At 42.2% G+C, this 21,610-nt stretch overlaps 2 protein-coding genes across 2 annotated transcripts in view; one reads left to right on the forward strand and one right to left on the reverse strand.

The window, feature by feature from the left end:
* Positions 1-4,378: 4,378 nt before the first annotated feature.
* Positions 4,379-7,276, reverse strand: LOC109866630 (acyl-coenzyme A thioesterase 1). Its single transcript, XM_020455396.2, has 3 exons — positions 6,337-7,276; positions 5,720-5,925; positions 4,379-5,308 (listed from the first exon to the last, which is right to left on the reverse strand). The coding sequence occupies exons 1-3, from the start codon at positions 6,875-6,877 to the stop codon at positions 4,700-4,702; spliced, it is 1,356 nt and encodes a 451-aa protein (XP_020310985.1). The 5' UTR covers positions 6,878-7,276; the 3' UTR covers positions 4,379-4,699.
* Positions 7,277-15,436: 8,160 nt separating this feature from the next.
* Positions 15,437-21,610, forward strand: part of LOC109880264 (sushi domain-containing protein 6-like) — a 67,631-nt gene continuing 61,457 nt past the window's right edge. Inside the window, 1 exon segment of the mRNA XM_031800176.1 lies at positions 15,437-15,635. The gene's annotated coding sequence lies outside the window, so the exon portion shown is untranslated.

Genomic DNA, 21,610 nt, shown 5'->3' on the forward strand with positions numbered 1-21,610 from the left:
AAGGTTAGCTGAATTCTCTCCCAGGAAGACCCAAATAGGAGACGTTGGGACCAGACCTGCAACCCTGTCTTCCATACAACGTTATAAAGGAATGTTTTTCATTCCATAGAGACAAAGATAATTTAAATCCAGGTTTCATTTATGTATTTATTGTCAGCTAATCATCTGTATATCACCTTTTGTCTCTGTTGATGTAGCTCTACTAAATCAACAGTATGTGTATGTTTCATTACATTTTTACCTTTATTTAACTTGGCAAGTCTGTTAAGAACAATTTTTTTTTTCAATGACGGCCTAGGAACAGTGGGTGTTCAGGGGCAGAACGACAGATTTGTACCGTGTCAGCTCGGGGGTTTGAACATGCAACCTTCCGGTGGTTACTAGTCCAACACTCTAACCACTAGGCTACCCTGCCACCCCACATATAAGCAACACACTTTAGCTACATGCAGATATAACTCATCACCTGAGGCTGAATCACTGATAATGTGTATATCAGTTTGTCTCTCCTCACAGTATGGCAGACTCTCACCTCTCTGACCAAGGCCCTTCTCCCCAGACTGCTCAGTTTGGCTGGGTGGCCAGCTCTAGGAAGAGTCTTGGTTGTTCCAAACTTCTTCCATTTAAGAATGATGGGCGAGACAGCCTACAGGGAGGAGGGGAGGGCACTCCGTATCAAATCAAATCAAATCAAATTTATTTATATAGCCCTTCGTACATCAGCTGATATCTCAAAGTGCTGTACAGAAACCCAGCCTAAAACCCCAAACAGCAAGCAATGCAGGTGGAGAAGCACAGTGGCTAGGAAAAACTCCCTAGAAAGGCCAATACCTAGGAAGAAACCTAGAGAGGAACCAGGCTATGTGGGGTGGCCAGTCCTCTTCTGGCTGTGCCGGGTGGAGATTATAACAGAACATGGTCAAGATGTTCAATGTTCATAAATGACCAGCATGGTCGAATAATAATAAGGCAGAACAGTTGAAACTAGAGCAGCAGCACAGTCAGGTGGAAGTTGAAACTGGAGCAGCAGCATGGCCAGGTAGACTGGGGACAGCAAGGAGTCATCATGTCAGGTAGTCCTGGGGCATGGTCCTAGGGCTCAGGTCAGTTGAAACTGGAACAGCAGCATGGCCAGGTGGACTGGGGACAGCAAGGAGTCATCATGTCAGGTAGTCCTGGGGCATGGTCCTAGGGCTCAGGTCCTCCGAGAGAGAGAAAGAAAGAGAGAAGGAGAGAATTAGAGAACGCACACTTAGATTCACACAGGACACCGAATAGGACAGGAGAAGTACTCCAGATATAACAAACTGACCCCAGCCCCCCGACACATAAACTACTGCAGCATAAATACTGGAGGCTGAGACAGGAGGGGTCAGGAGACACTGTGGCCCCATCCGAGGACACCCCCGGACAGGGCCAAACAGGAAGGATATAACCCCACCCACTTTGCCAAAGCACAGCCCCCACACCACTAGAGGGATATCTTCAACCACCAACTTACCATCCTGAGACAAGGCTGAGTATAGCCCACAAAGATCTCCGCCACGGCACAACCCAAGGGGGGGGGGGCGCCAACCCAGACAGGATGACCACAACAGTGAATCAACCCACTCAGGTGACGCACCCCCTCCAGGGACAGCATGAGAGAGCCCCAGCAAGCCAGTGACTCAGCCCCTGTAATAGGGTTAGAGGCAGAGAATCCCAGTGGAAAGAGGGGAACCGGCCAGGCAGAGACAGCAAGGGCGGTTCGTTGTGGTATCAGGAAAACAAACTCTCACTCAACATCAACAAAACAAAGGAGATTATCGTGGACTTCAGGAAACAGCAGAGGGAGCACCTGCCTATCCACATCGATGAGACAGCAGTGGAGACCACCCACACAGACAGTGTGGTGAAGAAGGTGCAACGGAACCTCTTCAACCTCAGGAGGCTGAAGAAATTTGGCTTGTCACCTAAAACCCTCACAACGTTTATGAGATGCACAATTGAGAACATCCTGTCGGGCTGTATCACCGCCTGGTATGGCAACTGCACCGCAAGGCTCTCCAGAGGGTAGTGAGGTCTGCACAACGCATCACCGGGGGCAAACTACCTTCCCTCCAGGACACCTACAGCACCCGATATCAAAGGAAGGCCATAAAGATCAAGGACAACAACCACCCGAGCCACTGCCTGTTCATCCCGCTACCATCCAGAAAGCGAGGTCAGTACAGGTGCATCAAAGCTGGGACCGAGAGACAGAAAAACAGCTTCTATCTCAAGGCCATCAGACTGTTAAACAGCCACAACACAGTGATGCTGCTGTCTACATACAGGCTTGAAATCATTGGCCACTTCAATAAATGGCTCACTATAATAATGTTTACATATGTCATTACTCATCTCATATGTATAGTGGGGCAAAAAAGTATTTAGTCAGCCACCAATTGTGCAAGTTCTCCCACTTAAAAAGATGAGAGAGGCCTGTAATTTTCATCATAGGTACACTTCAACTATGCCAGACAAAATGAGGGGAAAAAATCCAGAAAATCACATTGTAGGATTTTTTATTAATTTATTTGCAAATTATGGTGGAAAATAAGTATTTTACATACACCTTAGCCAAATACAGTTAAACTCAGTTTAACTGCGTCCCCTTATGCCATAGTCTGTACATCTCAATTGTCAGTAGAAACCACATTTATTTAAGCAAGTCAGCCATATCAGCTGTTTTTTTTTTTTTTTAAGGCAGTAAATGAGGCTGAATGAACTGTTTCACTGCCAGACATGGCTATGCTGATAGCCAGGTGTAGCAGTGGTAAGGTGCTGGGACTGCTGTTGGCCCTAACAGTTTGTGGACACCGTTTGTCACCGTTATAGTGCAATTAATGTATTGTTTAGTGTTGTGGCTTTGCTGGCATGCATCCCACTTTTTTTTTTGCCCCACCAAGAGTTACATGCTAAAATCGCCACTGGATATACACTGCGAGTCAAAGGTTTCAGAACACCTACTCATTCAAGGGTTTTTCTTTGTTTTTACTATTTTCTACGTTGTAGAATAATCATGAAGACATCAAAACTAGGAAATAACACTTATGGAATCATGTAGTATCCAACAAAAAAAAAAGTGTTAAACAAATCCAAATAAATTGTATATTTGAGATTCTTCAAATAGCCACCCTTAGCCTTGATGACAGCTTTGCACACTCTAGGCATTCTCTCAACCAGCATCACCTGGAATGCTTTTCCAACAGTCTTGAAAGAGTTCCCACATACGCTGAGCACTTGCTGGCTGCTTTTCCTTTACTCTGCAGCCTGACTCATTGGGTTGAGGTCGGGTGATTGTGGAGGCCAGGTCATCAGATGCAGCACTCCATCACTCTCCTTTTTGGTCAAATAGCCCCTACCCAGCCTGGAGGTGTGTTGGGTCATTGTCCTGTTGAAAAACAAATATAGTCCCACTAAGCACAAACCAGATAGGATGGCATATCGCTGCAGAATGCTGTGGTAGCCATGCTGGTTAAGTATGCCTTGAATTCTAAATAAATCACAGTGTCACCAGCAAAGCACCCTCACACACCATCACACCTCCATGCTTCACGGTGGGAACTACACATGCGGAGATCATCCGCCCACCTACTCTGCGTCTTACAAAGAGCCAGCAGTTGGAACCAAAAATCTCAAATTTGGACTCATCAGACCAAAGGATAGATTTTCAACAGTCTAATGTCCATTGCTCTTCTTCTGTCCTTTAGTAGTGGTTTCTTTGCAGCAATTCGACAATGAAGGCCTGATTCACACAGTCTACTCTGAAAAGTTGATTTTGAAATGTGTCTGTTACTTGAACCCTGTGAAGCATTTATTTGGGCTGCAATTATTATTTGGGCTGCAATTTCTGAGGTGCAGTTAACTCTAATGACCTTATCCTCTGCAGCAGAGGTAACTCTAGGTCTTCCTTTCCTGTGGCAGTCCTCATGAGAGCCAGTTTCACCATAGCGCTTGATGGTTCTTGAAAGTAATGGAGTGTAATTTCTCTTTGCTTATTTGAGCTGTTCTTGCCATAATATGGACTTGGTATTTTACCAAATAGGGCTATCTTCTGTATACCACCCCTACCTTGTCACAACACAACTGATTGGTATCAAGGAAAGAAATTCCACAAATGAACTTAAAACAAGGCACACCTGTTAATTGAAATGCATTCCAGGTAACTACCTCAGGAAGCTGGCTGAGAGAATGCCAAGAGCATGCAAAGCTGTCATCAAGGCAAAGGCAAATATATTTTGATTTGGTTACTACATGATTCCATATGTGTTATTTCATAGTTTTGATGTCGTCTTCACTATTATTCGACAATGTAGGAAATAGTACAAATAAAGAAAAACCCTGGAATGAGTAGTGTGTACAAACAGATGATTGGTACTGTATATAATATATCAAAGTTATTGTTAACAGAATCCAGTTAAATAAAGTACAGCAGCACACTCACAGGCTTATTCATGATACTCGTCTCCAATTGGATAGTTTAGTTGCGTTCCAGGCTGACTACATTGCAGGCATTGCATTGCATTCAGCAATGGTTGTGCCACTTCATTGACTGCACTGTAAGACATCAGATTACTATATCATATGATGTGGTAGGCTGATATGTTAAACACCTATCCACACATTGAGATCTGGCAGGAGTCTGCAAAGTAGTCAACCAGGAGAGCTCTTAGTGTTATAGTCTGGCTTTCTGGACAGTGTTGCTGTTGTGCTTCAGGTGTGTCCTGAAGAACTCCGGGACCCTCCTCCACAGGTCCAGCTGAGCCTCATGGTGGGCTTTAGCTTCCCCCCCAAACACCACCACTTTACCCACCGCAGAGTGGACGCCAGACGGGCAGTGGGGCATGTAGGGCACCTCCAGGAAATGACCCGCCCTGGGGTAAGTCACCACCTCAAAGTTATCTTTCCCATGATGCCTCAGCTGGGCGGCGGCCTGCTGGGCAAAGAGACAGCTGTTCCAGTTCCTGTCGTCCTCGGAGACAACAAAAAGGAACCTAGAACCGGATCGTTCTATCGGGATCACGGAACCGCGGGTCCTTTCTGTTATCTGATCTGGTACGGTGTCTCGGACATCGAGAAGGCCGGACGGTGTGAGGGTGATGTTCTCTAGGATAGGCACGAGGGGAGGGATGACGAGGTCTTTGTAGTGCAGTGGCGTCATGACATTAGCGTTGCAGCCGTTGATCCAGACTGTGGCTGAGATGCCAGAGAGAAAAGAGGCCATGGATAGAGCCAGGTCGCCACTCTTAGAGATGGACAGGATTCCTATTCCTGGACCCTGGACCTAGAGAAAAAGACAATGGTTTGACCAAGAGACTAAAAATCATTACAGACAATCAAAGTAACCTGGTTTTGACAAACCAATAAATAGGATGGTTAAACTGAACACATAAAAAGCATTGTTGTTATATGTTGTCATTGTTATGAGTGTGACTGGTTAGTTGATATGATGTGGGAGAGAAACAGCCACTAGGTGGCAGCAGTTACACAGTTAACAAAATATTGAAGTCCAGTGAAAGGAACCTCAAGGTGGCATTTACCCTTCATGGATGGAAGAAATGGCCCATATTCACGATGCATCTCATAGTAAGAGTGCTCGACATTCTATAGACACGAGGAGCGGAAATCCTAGATCAGCACTCTTACTATGAGATGTTTCATGAAAACAGGGCCTTGCTCTTCATCCGCAACTAACCTGTGGCTGTCTCCTCAGGAATGTGATGGCCTCTTCAAAGTACTCCAGGTCAAAGTATTTGGGTAAGGTTTTGGGCAGGTCCTGGAAGCCAGAGTAGCCCAGCGCCAGAACCACAAAGCCTTTGTTAGCCAGCAGACTGGCCCGGACCTCAGATACACCTCCACCCAGAATATACATATCCAGGACACCAGGAAATGGACCTGGCCCTGAGGATGGGGCAAAAGGAAAAGGTTGTTGGGCAACCGTTGTTGTCAGTTGCACAACTGAAACTCATTTTAGCCCAGCCCCTTTGAATCAGAGGTCCAGGGGATATTTTTAATCGACATCAACGTCATGGGGAGAAGTTGTTGGGGGGTTTACTGCCTTGTTCAAGGGCAACCAGTGACCTTTCGGTTACTGGCCAAGATCTCACGACGCGTTGTTAAGAACACTTTCAAGCATATGTGCAAGATAAACGATAGATGACAGACAAGAGAACGATGTGATAGGAGAGACATGTGAAACTACATACACTTCAGAAAGGCATGACGAAACAGGGGACAACGACAATGGAAATATATATATATATTTTTTACTATTCATCAAATTAACGGATAAGCCAAGCCTACACAACTAACCTGGTGGTAGAAAGAGGGTCCCCCGAATTCTCCCATTGTTCATGCCCAACGGTATCCTCCTCAGCCCTTCCGTCATGAACTGCCTCTCGATAGTCTGTGTTGCCAAGATCTCACCTGTGTCCTCGTGCAGCGCGTCTATATCAACCATCATTGAACTCAACACATTCTTTTTCAATAGTTTGCGGTGTGGAGTCTCGGGCGTCATTGCCCAAAACAAGCCCATGGGTTCAACTCCTGTATAACTTCCACCCAGAGAGGGGGAGAGGCACAGGTCTACCTGTCCTGTAGAATCTGCGGAGTACAGAGCGGAAGCTTTGAAGATGATCCCTTTATCGTCCCTGAGTTTGGACCTCAATTCCACTTTCTGGTGCGGATAAAGTCCATCTACCTTGACGTGCACCGGTTCGTCGAAGAAACAGCGAGGATTGGGGAGAAGACGGACGCGAACCTGTTGCGAATTCGACCGCAATGATGTGTATAACCATAGAAACCATGGTTTTGTTTTTGAGAGAAATTCCTGGTACACCAATTGGGCCAACATGACTCCCAACTATATTAATCTTATTTCCAAAAGAATAACAGCAACTACTACTTCCGCTGCACGTTTGTAGGTCTTTTTACGAGACGGACGCCTCTTACTTTGAGCTATAATATTTACTTTGAGCTATAATATGACCCAGAAACAGCCTCCAATATGGCCAGCCGTTGTTTCCAACATAATAAATGGTCGCACATGACGATGACGTCTTGTTATTTCGTCATGAGTCTACTTTGCGCCCGAGCCGACAGAAAATCTCCCTTCCCCTTCTCGTGAACGTGCACACACTCAATCTTCAATTTTGCAACTGCTAGTTAAAGATTTCTGCTCTGTGTTCCTTCAAGGCAGCTGTCAATGATCACGTTCGGCTTCGTTTCATTTTTTTTTATGGCGGTTTGATCGCAGGGTAAGGTCTGCAGTTTTTGGTTTAGCTATTTGTTTTAAGGTGTATTTGTCTATAAATAAATATCTTTGCCAAAATTCGGCATCTCTCCCATGTCGTATTCGACTAGTAGTTGTTCTGAAATGTTTATTGCTCGCCTACACTTTACTCTTCCATTGTGTTTAATATAACCAGGGGTGGAAGTAACAAATTACAACTACTCATGTTCCTGTAATTGAGTAGCTTTTCTGTGTACTTGTACTTTGAGTATTTTTCAAAAGGTTGTACTTTTACTTAACTACTTTACCTAATTCAAAATGTACTTAAAGTACATTTTCAAAACCATCTGTTAGAGTACAATCTAGAAAAAGGATACACATCATCATGGCAAGCACATAAAGTTTTCGCCTTTACATGCTGACCAGACCGGACAGGTCGCGTGCGCGAGCGTCGCAAAATAAATGTAGAAATCCACGTTATTCAATTATTCACCCACACTGCTCACGCGCAAAGTCCTGCCTCTCCCATCTCCTCATTGGTTTATAGAAGCAGGTACCCACGTGCCATCTCCTCATTGGTTATACCCACGTGGATGATTGAAAGACGAACTGTTTTGCCAGTTGTCGTGGTAATACTATGAAAGTGTAGATGCGATCACCATATAAGTTCAAAGATGAAAAGGCCTGGAAGGAGGAGAGATGACTAGAAATGATTCGGTTGGCCATTTTATGTGTGGATTAATTGTCGGAGTAGAGGACCTTGTGCATTTCAGGTAAAATAACTCTGTTTTATATCCCAGGGCAAATTAGCTAGAACTGTTCACTTGTTTGTCAGTGACAAGTAACATGCAGTGTTGCCAACTCCTCAGTAAGGAAAGTAGCTATTGGCTTTCCTAAAAGTCACTAAATGACATCACCTAATTTGCATAATTGGAGAGAGGAATAACTTCGTGGGAGAGACAAAGTGAGTAAGAAACACTCTGTTTAGAACTAAAAATGAGCAAGCTGCAGAGAGTGGCACACACAGCGAATAAGAATCAGATATTTGAGGCCATACTCCTCTTCCATCACTTTATGGACCCCATTGTTTATCCTCGTCATAACAGAGGCATTGTCAGTCCCTATCCCCAGGAGTTTCTCTCTTTTAAGACAACACTTCGAGGAAAGCCACAACAGCACAGGGCTATAGATTTGGCATCTCCTCCCTCCAACTCAACAAGCCCCAGAAATGTTGATACAATTGTCTGCTTGGTGTCACTAAAGTACCTTATCACAACCCCCAGGTACTTAAAAACACTTCGTCATCGAGCAAGCTGAAACGCTGGTCACCCACATCTGCGACCAACTTTTTCAGGAAGTATGTTGGTGCTAGAACACCATTAATAATTTCTGTGTGTTAGAGTTGCGTAAATTCAAATCTGGTATCAGGAAAAATATGACAGAGTTACCGATTGTATACTATGTATTTTTTATTAGCTAAGTAATAAATGGCAAATGCAACTTTCGTATATACGGGCTCACTGTAATAACACACAGGGCAGAACAGGGAACTGACAGGATGTATGTTAACAGTGTTCTTATACTGTGATGGACATAGGCCAACAGACGGGTTGGAACTATCACAGTAGAGGCTGAGCGTGGTTTAGACTTGCAACTTTGTAAGATACAGCAAGTCACACCATGTGCTCAATATTCTCACATACAAACACAAGGACAAAGCATCTGCTGGACTGTTATCTACAGTTTTGCAACATGCAGGTCACACCATGTTACTCAGTTCTTGTCACACACACAAACAGGCAAGTAGATGTAGCAAGCAGTTGTTTAATCTGGGGCGGCAGGGTAGCCTAGTGGTTAGAGCTTTGGACTAGTAACCGAAAGGTTGCAAGTTCAAATCCCCGAGCTGACAAGGTACAAATCTGTCGTTCTGCCCCTGAACAGGCAGTTAACCCACTGTTCCTAGGCCGTCATTGAAAATAAGAATTTGTTCTTAACTGACTTGCCTAGTTAAATAAAGGTTAAAAATAAATAAAAAATAATAAATCTCATGATGATGCTCAAGTGCACAAATGCAGATACCTCACACAGCCAACATCAGATAATATTTAATCATATATATGGCAATGGCTATAATGTAAAACACAGAATCGCACATGTGCAGGTTGCCCTGTGCATTTTGAAGTGGGTAGCAGCAGTGGAGTCTGAGAAAGCAGCTCTACATGCTTCTCCAATGTGATCATATGCCTGCATGGAACAGTGTTCAGTGATAGCTAATGCCATGGTGGCCTCAGCCTTTTTTGCAGAGTAATTGTTTTTAACCAGAAATGGCAGCTATTTTGGGTGGAACTGTTATCAGGCTTTGCCATTTTAGTATGTTTTTGAGTTGTCATTTTATTTTTTTTACATAAAAGTTTGGTGTAGAAATCAGCCTTACAATACAGGCAGTATGTCTGTGTATCGTCTCCAATAAACGGCTTCAACCAGCCTTTGAATTCAGGGTTTGATTCCCCGCGCCAAAACGGCCCAATCACAGCTGTGTATGCAAACCAAATGATGATCGGTAGCAGGATTTATAAACAGTAAAAAATTTGAACTAAATGCAACGGGAAAAAAAAGGTTTCCTAATCAACTTGAAAAAAATAAATGGAGCCTAACGAGATTGAGAAGGTTCAGGAGACAATAGAGACAGAGCCAGTGGCCGGGTCTTCTGAAGACCACGAGGAAGGAAATGCCTGGCCGCATCTCATAGAACACTTCCGCTTCAAGCAGAGAGGAGGAGACAGTGTAACTATGGAATGTAAAGATGGTGGAGGTGGCTACCTACAAAAACTCTGCTTCAAATTTGAGGAAACATGTAATGGTACAAAAAGTGTATATAAATATATATATATATATATATATATTTTTTTTAAGTAAAGTTGTAAATGTATTTTATTGCCATGAATGGCGTTGTGTAGGCTATGTAGCCAGTTTCATTCAATCAAAAAGATAGAATGCCCACCCCACATCACACCCTGACCAAACCAAAGAGGAATGAAACAGCTCTAAGGTCAGGGCATATATTGTTACATGTTAACAATATTACATATACAGTAGTATATAGAAAAGTACTTTTATTTGTATTTTTTATTATTCATTTGTTTGTGAAGCTTGCATTCAATTGCCATACCCTTTTCACATGAACTTCCATTCTTGTAAAAGGGTAATACCAATACCCATCAAAATTTGAAATAGCAAATTATTTTAGATGTAACTTTTACTCTAAGTACTTTTTAAATCTGCTATTCTACTTTTTTTTTTTTTTTTTTTATTTTTACACCAGTACTTTTACTTCTACTTGATTTACAATTTCATTAAAGTAACAGTACTTCAACTTGAGTAGGATTTTACAGTACTCTTTCCATCACTTAATATAACACACATACATTAATTATTAACTTTGGTTGCCTGACGTGATGTTTGTTCTATAGAAAGTATTTGACTAATGTGTGGCACAGAAAGTATTTGACTCTAGCCACAAAATTACGAGGGGTGGGAGTATTTCGGCAAGGCCATTTTCTTGCCTGATGAAACATAATTTACAAACAAAGTAATTGTGTTTAGTGAATTCGCCAGATCAGAGGCATTTGGAATGACCAGGCATGTTGTCTTGACAAGTGTGTGAATTTGACCATTTTTCCTGTCCTGCTAAGCATTCAAAATGTAATGAGTACTTTTGGGTATCAGGGAAATTGTATGGAGTAAAAAGTACATTATTTTCTTTAGGATTGTAGTGAAGTAAAAGTTGTCATAAAGTATAAATAGTAAAGTACAGACACTGCAAAAAAAAAAAAAAATCGGACTTTGGTGTAGGCTACTGTATGTTTTGACTCGGGTCCCCGAGCTTACATGAGCAAGGCAGTTAACCCACTGTTCCCCTGAGCAAGGCAGTTAACCCACTGTTCCCCTGAGCAAGGCAGTTAACCCACTGTTCCCCTGAGCAAGGCAGTTAACCCACTGTTCCCCTGAGCAAGGCAGTTAACCCACTGTTCCCCTGAGCAAGGCAGTTAACCCACTGTTCCCCTGAGCAAGGCAGTTAACCCACTGTTCCCCTGAGCAAGGCAGTTAACCCACTGTTCCCCTGAGCAAGGCAGTTAACCCACTGTTCCCCTGAGCAAGGCAGTTAACCCACTGTTCCCCTGAGCAAGGCAGTTTAACCCACTGTTCCCCTGAGCAAGGCAGTTAACCCACTGTTCCCCTGAGCAAGGCAGTTAACCCACTGTTCCCCTGAGCAAGGCAGTTAACCCACTGTTCCCCGGGCTCCAATGACGTGGATGTTGATTAAGGCAGCCCTCTGCACCTCTCTGATTGAGGGGTTGGGTTAAATGCAGAAGACACATTTCAGTTGAATGCATTCAGTTGTACAACTGACTAGGTATCCCCCTTCCCAGTGGAGCAAGTTCGTTGATTTCTAAAAATATGTTTTCACTTTGTCACTAGAGGGTATTGTGTGTAGATGGGTAAGAGTAAACAAGTATTTATTTCATCCACTTTGAATTTAGGCTGAAACAACAAAATGTGGAATAAGTCAAGGGGAATGAATACCTTCTGAAGGCACTGTACTTTTGAAATAAGTTTCCGTAGGATCTTTAGTAACCACAGAAAACACACCTGTTTAAAAACCCATCTTCAATTTTTTGGGGGGAAAGAACATACCATTGTTAGTTAGTACTTCAGTATTATTACAATTAAATGTTGTAAAAGTGTATGGTTTAAATGACAGTGATCTGTCTTTTAACTTACTGCCTTCCTTCTTGTTCCTTTCAGCAGCATATTTCTCTTAAGACTTTTTGTTTGTCCATTTTTCCCCATATTTTGTTTGTGCCCACAACTTGAAAAGAACACTATTGAATAGGAGAATTTTACTCTCCCAACTTATTTTTTGTTTGTTTCCCCCACCAAAGGCTGTGCTTTTGTTGATGGTAAAGCATATGACATACTACTATTAGAATGAAAGGCATATAGGGAAACGTATAACGTTGCTCTATCAAGTAGAGTAACTTCTCTGTGTTTTGGAGGAATGGAATCACAGATATTTCACTGGATGTTTCAAATGTGAAGCATCTGCTTGGTGTTTCCACATGATATTTGGTAGTGAGAGGAAGCCCACTTGCGGACAGTGGGAGAAGATTGAACGAGATGGATTTTTGGCAGACATTCTGTAAATTTTCTCATCGATGAAACATTTGATCTCAATAGAGTTTTCTGTTTCCAAAACTAGAATCTGTTATGAACAGAGTGGACCAAGGTTTGTTAACTTTAACCTTTGCAAAAACTTTTAGGAAATGCAAATGTGAATTGAGTTATTGCACACGCGCACTCAAAGTATGCGTTCCCTAACGAAAACATGCAGATGTTAGAACGAAGCCAATAAGATCTCGCTAGCTCGTACTTGGCTCTGTTCATTTGAAACGACAGGCGGTGGTCTATCTTGGTGAAGTTACAAAAATCTTTGATGGAATCCTTATGCTAGCTAGTTCATTTTAGGTAAGAGTAGCTAAAGTAAGCTATTCGTTATCTAAACAAGAAAAGACAACTTTTTTTTTTGCCCAAAACTTTTGTCCTTTTCTAAAAGTTATGAATTTGTGACTCTTGTTCCCGAACGTATTTAGTCCTCAATCTTGAACTCGAGATTTGCCATTTTGAAAATGAGGCGTTTCCCGATAACAGGAATACGCGTCGTTACACTCGTTCATCGAATTGTTAGAGTAGGCGGGGTTTCTGTTTTTGGGTTTTTGGTAACTACGACCTGGTATTACTCGTCGCCGTAATATTTTCCTAGTTGAAAATAAGTACAAAAGGGCGCGTTCGTAAATTCACTCTGGCTATCTACTCCGATTTCACAGCACACTCAACAGTGTGCAGAGCGCAGAATAATTTATGAATTTACTAACGCTCAACACCCGTTGAATATGGCCGGTGCCACTAAACGTCAGCAAAAAAAAAAGCATAATTAAATTGTTGCCAACATCACAGTTAGTCACCAACGCTCTGGATAACATGAAAACAGCCTAACCAGTTCTCCTAGTGAGAGTAAAATGGTCAGAGTGAGGTGTTCTCTTTTTTTGTCTATCTGTTGTCTCTTATTTTAGCCTGGGTGCTTGACTGCCGTTGTGAGGTCAGAGAACGCTCGGATCAACTCTACTCCAGTGTATCCTCCGAAAGAGAAATGCTCTGAATTTAAGAGGACAATCTGACAACGCTCTGATTTTATGAGCGTGCACGCCAGAGTTAATTTACTAACACACCAAAGGTTCACATCAATGATTTATAGATACCCCTTTTACGTCATCTAGTGTGCTGTTTTGAAACCCTCGCGCCTCCATCTTGGCACTCCCCTATAATTGTAAATCATATTTTGGAAGCTATAGATATACATTTACTAACGTCTACATTTGTTTTAGCCACGTTCATTCTATTACAGACACCTTAATGCATACTTTAAAAGTATATGTGAACTAAACATACAAAAGTACTAATATTACTCTTCCCACTACACCAACAAAATAATACATAAATGCATTTAATTTTGTCCAAGAACCATTTAAATGAAATACCGAAGGATTCCATTAATTCCCATGGAATGCGGCTTTTCTAAGGAGCGTCAATATGGCTTACGGGTGGGATCTAAGCTTCTCCTCAAAGATTTTTTAAAAACTAAACCAAGATATAGACCTCTCTGATGAAGATAGGCTACCCATCTTGTTGGGGGAGGAGGCAGAGAGCTGTGGGTTGGCAGCGCACTATATTGCTGCCTGCCATAAATTGAGGGACAGTGTCTGACAGACCAATCAACCTGCACATGTCCTCTGTGTGCTTATTGTTATTGTTGAATTTATGGTTATTTTGACCCTTGGTTATTGTTGTTACTGTTGTCCCGTTGACAATTTTGATTCTCATTCTTATTTATTTTTTATATTGTAAATATCCCAAATGAGCTTTGGCAATATTTACATTGTTACGTCATGCCAATAAAGCGAATTGATATACCACTGCCTGTCGTTTCCAATGAGAACAAATGAGTCATAGTGGGCACAGCCAAGCACAAGAAAGCGACGTCCTATTGGTGCGTTCTAGCATCATCTGCATGTTTTTCGTTATAGGGAACGTCTACCCTGTGAAGTGCGCGTGTGCAGTAACAATTCGCCTTTGTACTCATAAACAACGCGATCTTTAAAAGTTTTGCAAAGGTTAAAGTTTACAAACCTTATTCCACTCTGTTCATAACAGATTCTAGTTTTGGAAACAGACAACTATATTGAGATTAAATGTTTAATCGATAAGAAAATGTGTATAATATCGGCTAAAATCCATCTCGTTCCATCTTATCCCACTGCGCTCCAGTGGGCTTCCTCTCACTACCATATTTGGTAGTGGATGGAAACAGTAAGCGGATGCTTCACATTTAAAAATCCAGTGAAATGTCTATCTGTTTGTTTTATCTGTGTTCTCATAGGGTGCGTTCGTAAATTGCCTCCAGTTTGTCAGAGTGCGCTCTGGATAGTTCGTCAATTCAGAGCGCACACTGGACGCTCTCACAGAGGAGTAGGGTTGATCTGAGTGTTCTAACGGCAGTGATGTACTTAAGTTAACTGCCTAAAGTTGACTAGCTATTTCCAGACGCAAATGAGCAACACAACAAGGGAACACCTTTGTTGACCATTTTACTTAACCTAGCAGAGGTGGTTAATTACGCTTCTTTGCCGACGTTTACCGACACCGGACATATTACAAGCATTTCGCTTCACCCGCAATAACATCTGCTAAACACGCGTTGATAGCCAGAGTGAATTTACAAACGCACCCATATTATTTGCAATCCAAGGTCTATCAAATAAATCATTGGTTCACACAGTACATTGTGGACCTGCCCGCCCCTCTCGCAGTCAAACTATCCGCTCGGGCCAAGTCACCGGGCTAACCAAATTGGTCTGGTCCCAATGATTTTCAGTAGACCTGCTGGCCTGGGCTTCACCGAGTAAAAACAATTACTGTGGTACATTACAGTTATAACGGATAAAGTACATTTGACGCTTAATAAATGAATGTCCGTCTTCACTCTACAGTAGCATAATAAAGATATCCTGAACACAGTCTTCTACTACCCACGGAAACCGTGTACGAAAGCGAGGCTGCTGACGTATTTCCGCTTCCCCTCTTCTCGCAGTGAGAAAGAAACGGTCTGGCTGTTTGTGACGAAGCGGAAGAAGCGACAACACCGCAGGAAAAGACTATTCGTGATTAAATAACAAATCAATTGGAGGATAGTCTGTCTGGCTATTTGAGTCCATGACCAGACAGTGAGAACGGAGAGGAGGGCTTGAAGGTAGCCTTTTCGTTGGTAAGTGTTTTCAATCTTGTGTTTTTTCTCCCTCAAGCTAGCTGTATAGTAGCTAGCTAAGCGTACGGGATCACTCTGGTTTGTGCCACTGGTATCAAGGTTCTCCCTCTGTCAGTATACTGCTTTTGATATCGGCCTCTTTGGCTTGGGCCTAATTGTCTATGTTTTTAACCTGTGGAAAAACAGAAACCAATGTTACTAACTACTGTAGCTAATACTATTGTCACTTACGATAACATCTGTCTTGTTATAGCTGCCTTCTACCCGTGTGCGCTCAACAATGTCCTAGGTCTAGGATAAGGGTGGCTAGAGCTATGATCTACTAGCTAATGAATCTCATTTCATAGACTGACCCTTCAAAGGCTATTTGAACCGTCAAAAGTGTTTGTAAACCAACAATGACATGTCTGTCAGTGGGTTTGCTGCCACAACAGAGGTAGAGAGAGGACGGGCAAGGGCCACTGCAATAAGGAAGGAAACCCGTTGTGGATGACGATGCCCAAGTAAAATAGATAACGATAGCTACCATAATACCTCACTACCAGTATAGTAATACCATAAAAACCTAACGAGAAGCAGTGGATAAAATGCATACAAACAGTGTTATTACAGTATAGAGCTGCCCATCCCTTTAAATGGGTGGTTTTACAATAGACTTGGGACTATTTTATTACAAGAACTCTTTGTCTCTAACCTTTGTCTAATAAATCAGATCATCAGCTTTGTACAGTAGCTAAGTTATTAGTTACGGTGGTACATCGTGATAGTGGTTACGTTAGTGCTGTAAAATTGGCTATCATTAATCATATTTCCCAACTTTATAACCTTGTGTCCTGACATGCAAGCAGATGCCTAACAATGCATGTCACCCTATAGTGTGTACTACATTGTTCTCACCTGCTAGATCTGCTACACTTCATCATAGCTGTTTTGTGAAATATTGTTGCAATATATCAAAATGTTCAACTGATTACAATATATCAAAATGTAGACTTGTTTGACGATCCTTGGATATGTGACATTTTGGCATAGATTACAGTGCCGTTTCTGCTCGGTGCTTTATCCAGCAGCAGCGAATGCGGACAGATACAGTCGGTCCGGCGCACTGCAATCAGTACAGTTGCACGTGTCGGTGCGTGTGACTCGGGCCATTGAAGCATCCGCTGAACTATGAGGGCATTTGCTAATTCAATTTGGCCAAGTTTACTAGGCGCAGTTAAATAAATAAAATAAAACATATTTTTCTATTCCCCCCTCCCCAAAGTGTAAATGCTAAAGCTTAAGCATTGTGGTCATATATCATAGCCCGATTAACATAATGGCTCATTACAAAGCAATAATGACAACAAAATAAGCAATAAGTACAATTTGATTACTACTTGATCCCCAAAACGTTTTGAAATCTCAGAAATGAAAAGGTAAATGTCCCTTCTCTCGTGCAGTAGCACATAGGGATGCTCCTGCATGGGTTTACACCACATAATGGCCTCCATAACAAAGGCTTTCTTTCTCTGTTTCCATGCTACTCTCTCCCTCGATTTCTCATGCTCTCCATGCCGAGTCCCTATCTTCTACTCGCTATCTTTCTCCTTCACTTATTCAATTCAAAGGGCTTTATTGGCATGGGAAACATACATATGTTTACAAATCAAGTATAATAGTTAATTAACAAAAGTGAAATAAACAGAAATGAACAGTAAACATTACACTCACAAGACTTTCAAAGGAATAAAAACATTTTAAATGTTATTATGTACCGTGTTGTAATGATGTGCACATTGTTAAAGTACAAAGGGGAGCATAAATAAACATAAATGTGGGTTGTTTTTACAATTGTGTTTGTTCTTCACTGGTTGCCCTTTTCTTGTGGCAACAGGTCACAACAAATGTTGCTTCTGTGATGGCACACTGGAATTTCCCCCGAACAGATCGGGTTTGCTTTAAAATTCTTTGTTGGTCTGTGTAATCTGAGGTAAATATGAGTCACTAATATGGTCATGCATTGTTAGGAAGCACAGCTCAGTTTCCACCTCATTTTGTGGGCAGTGATCACATAGCCTGTCTTCTCTTGAGCCAGGCGGCCTTTCTCAATAGCAAGGCTATGCTCACTGAGTCTGTACATAGTCAAAGCTTTCCTTAATTTTGTGTCAGTCACAGTGGTCAGGTATTCTGCCACTGTGTACTCTCTGTTTTGAGCCAAATAGCATTCTAGTTTGCTGTTTTTTTGTTAATTCTTCCCAATGTGTCAAGTAATTATCTTTTTGTTTTCTCATGATTTGGTTGGGTCTAATTGTGTTGCTGTCCTGGGGCTCTGTGGGGTCTGTTTGTGTTCGTGAACAGAGCCACAGGACCAGCTTGCTTAGGGGACTCTTTTCCAGGTTAGTCTCTCGGTAGGCAATGGCTTGAGAATCGCTTCCTTTTAGGTGGTTGCAGAATTTAACAGCTCTTTTCTGGATTTTGATAATTAAAGGGTATTGTCCTAATTGTGCTCTGCATGCATTATTTGGTGTTTTACTTTGTACACAGAGAATGTTTTTGCAGAATTCTGCATACAGTCTCAATTTGGTCTTTGTCCCATTTAGTGAATTCTTGGTTGGTTAGCTGAACCCAGACATTACAACCATGAAGGGCAATGGGATCTTAAACTGTTTTTTTTTTTTTTTTTTTGCCAGATCCCAACTGGGATGTCAAATTTAATGTTCCTGTTGATGCCGTAGAAGGCCCTTTTTTTGCCTCGTCTCTCAGATATTTCACAGCGTTGTGGAAGTTACCTGTGGTGCTGATGTTTAGGCCGATGTATGTATAGTTTTTTTTGTGTGCTCTAGGGAAACGGTGTCTAGATGGAATTTGTATTTCTGGTCCTGACAACTGGACCTTTTTTGGAACACCATTATTTTTGTCTTACTGAGATTTATGCCAGCAGCATACCACCCTTTTTTATTTTTTATTTTACCTTTATTTAACTAGGCAAGTCAGTTAAGAACAAATTCTTATTTTCAATGACGGCCTAGGAACAGTGGGTTAACTGCCTGTTCAGGGGCAGAACGACAGCTCGGGGATATGAACATGCAACCTTTCGGTTACTAGTCCAACGCTCTAACCACTAGGCTACCCTGCCGCCCCTACCCTGCATACCACTGCTGGCTTTCTTCTGAAGCTAAGCAGGGTTGGTCCCGGTCAGTTCCTGGATGGGAGACCAGATGCTGCTGGAAGTGGTGTTGGAGGGCCAGTAGGATGCACTCTTTCCTCTGGTCTAAAAGAATATCCCAATACCCCAGGGCAGTGATTGGGGACACTGCCCTGTGTAGGGTGCCGTCTTTCGGATGGGACCTTAAACGGGTGTCTTGACTCTCTCTGAGGTCATTAAAGATCCCATGACACTTATCGTAAGAGTAGGGGTGTTAACCCCGGTGTCCTAGCTAAATTCCCAATCTGGCCCTCAAACCATCACGGTCACCTAATAATCCCCAGGTTACAATTAGCTCATTCATCCCCCTCCTCTCCCCTGTAACTATTCCCCAGGTCGTTGCTGCAAATGAGAACGTGTTCTCTGTCAACTTACCTGGTAAAATAACCGATAAAAAAAAATTACTGTCAGGTCTGACAGAATCTGTGCAGAAGATCTAGGTGCTGCTGTAGGCCCTCCTTGGTTGGGAACAGAAGCACCAGATCATCAGCAAACAGTAGACATCTGACTTCCGATTTTAGTAGGGTGAGGCCGGGTGCTGCAGACTGTTCTAGTACCCTCGCCAATTCATTGATATACAGTTGAAGTCGGAAGTTTACATACACTTAGGTTAGAGTCATTAAAACTGTTTTTTCATCCACTCCACATATTTCTTGTTAACCCACTATAATTTTGGCAAGTTGGTTAGGATATCTACTTCATGCATAACACAAGTAATTTTTCCAACAATTGTTTACAGACAGATTATTTCACCTATTCACTGTATCACAATTCCAGTGGGTCAGAAGTTTACATACACTAAGTTGACGGTGCCTTTCAACAACTTGGAAAATTCCAGAAAATGATGTCATGGCTTTAGAAGTTTCTGATTGGCTAATTGACATCATTTGAGTCAATTGGAGGTGTACCTTTGGATGTATTTCACGGCCTACCTTCAAACTCAGTGCCTCTTTGCTGGACATCATGGGAAAATCAAAAGAAATCAGCCAAGACCTCAGAAAATAATTGTAGATCTCCACAAGTCTGGTTCATCCTTGGGAGCAATTTCCAAACGCCTGAAGGTACCACGTTCATCTGTACAAACAGAGCCGTCATACCGCTCAGGAAGGAGACGCGTTCTGTCTCCTAGAGATGAACAGACTTTGGTGCGAAAAGTGCAAATCAATCCCAGAACAACAGCAAAGGACCTTGTAAAGATGCTGGAGGAAACCGGTACAAAGCTATCTATTTCCACAGTAAAACAAGTCCTATATAGGCATAACCTGAAAGGCCGCTCAGCAAGGAAGAAGACACTGCTCCAAAACCGCCATAAAAAAGCCAGACTATGGTTTGCAACTGCACATGGGGACAAAGATTGTACTATTTGGAGAAATGTCCTGTGATCTGATGAAACAAAAATAGAACTGTTTGGCCATAATGACCGTTGTTGTGTTTGGCGGAAAAAGTGGGATGCTTGCAAACTAAAGAACACGATCCCAACCGTGAAGTACGTGGGTCGCAGCATCATGTTGTGGGGGTGCTTTACTGCAAAAGGGACTGGTGCACTTCACAAAATAGATGGCATCATGTGGTAGGAAAATTATGTGGATATATTGAAGCAACATCTCAAGACATCAGTCAGGAAGTTAAAGCTTGGTCGCAAATGGGTCTTCCAAATGGACAATGACCCCAAGCATACTTCCAAGGTTGTGGCAAAATGGCTTAAGGACAACAAAGTCATGGTATTGGAGTGGCGATCACAAAGCCCTGACCTCAATGCTATAGAAAATTTGCAGGCAGAACAGAAAAGGCGTGTGTGAGCAAGGAGGCCTACACACCTAGCTCAGTTACACCAACTCTGTGAGGAGGAATGGGCCAAAATTCACCCAACTTATTGTGGGAAGGTTGGGGAAGGCTACCCTAAACATTTTTAGCTGCACACTTGTTTGTGTATATGGTTTTTATAGTATGTTTCTCCCCCAACACTACTTTCCATCAGTTTGTATAGCAGACCCTCGTGCCAAATTGAGTCAAACGCTTTTTTGGAGTCAACACGGCATGAGAAGACTTTGCCATTGTTTTGGTTTGATTGTTTGTTAATTAGGATGTGCAGGGTGAAATATGCGGTCAGTCGTATGGTCATTTGGTATAAATCCAATTTGACATTTGTTCAGTACATTGTTTTCACTGAGGAAATTATAAGAGTCTGCTATTAATGATAACACAGAGGATTTCCCTAAGGTTGCTGTTGATGCATATCCCACGGTAGTTATTGGGGTCAAATTTGTCTTCACTTTTGTGGATTGGTGTGATCAGTCCTTGGTTCCAAATATTGAGGAAGATGTCAGAGCCGAGGATGATTTAAAAAAAAAGTATAGCCAATTTGTGGTCTGTATATTTTGTCATTTCATTTAGTATACCATCAACTCCACAGGCCTTTTGGGTTGGTATTTTGTCCTGTAGTTCATTCAACGTAAATGGAAAATCCAGTAGGTTCTGGTCGTCTTTAACAGCTGATTGTAAGATTTGTAATTGATCATGTATATGTTTTTGCTGTTTGTTCTTTGTTATAGAGCCAAAACGATTGGAGAACATCCCTGTTTTGAATCAATACCTATTCATGTTTGTTTAGTGTGTTACAATATTCCCAGAAGTGGTTATATGCTATGGATTCTTCAGTTACATTGAGCTGATTTCTGAAGTGCGGTTCCTTTTTCATTACATTTCTATATATCGAGTCTGTCTTCTATTATCCAGAGTTCTTACATTCTCGTCTTCTATTATCCAGAGTTCTTACATTCTCGTCTTC

The sequence above is a fragment of the Oncorhynchus kisutch genome, linkage group LG21 (genome assembly GCF_002021735.2).
Source record: "Oncorhynchus kisutch isolate 150728-3 linkage group LG21, Okis_V2, whole genome shotgun sequence".
In the NCBI taxonomy this organism is placed as follows: domain Eukaryota; kingdom Metazoa; phylum Chordata; class Actinopteri; order Salmoniformes; family Salmonidae; genus Oncorhynchus; species Oncorhynchus kisutch.

Bases quoted from the DNA above. Each gene is read 5' to 3' on its own strand.
- LOC109866630 (XM_020455396.2), bottom strand. From the start codon at position 6,877: ATGTTGGCCCAATTGGTGTACCAGGAATTTCTCTCAAAAACAAAACCA. The intron at 5,926-6,336 runs GTTAGTTGTGTA...CCCCATCCTCAG, and splicing joins GACCCTCTTTCTACCACCAG to GGCCAGGTCCATTTCCTGGT. The intron at 5,309-5,719 runs GTTAGTTGCGGA...CTTTTTCTCTAG, and splicing joins TCCTGAGGAGACAGCCACAG to GTCCAGGGTCCAGGAATAGG.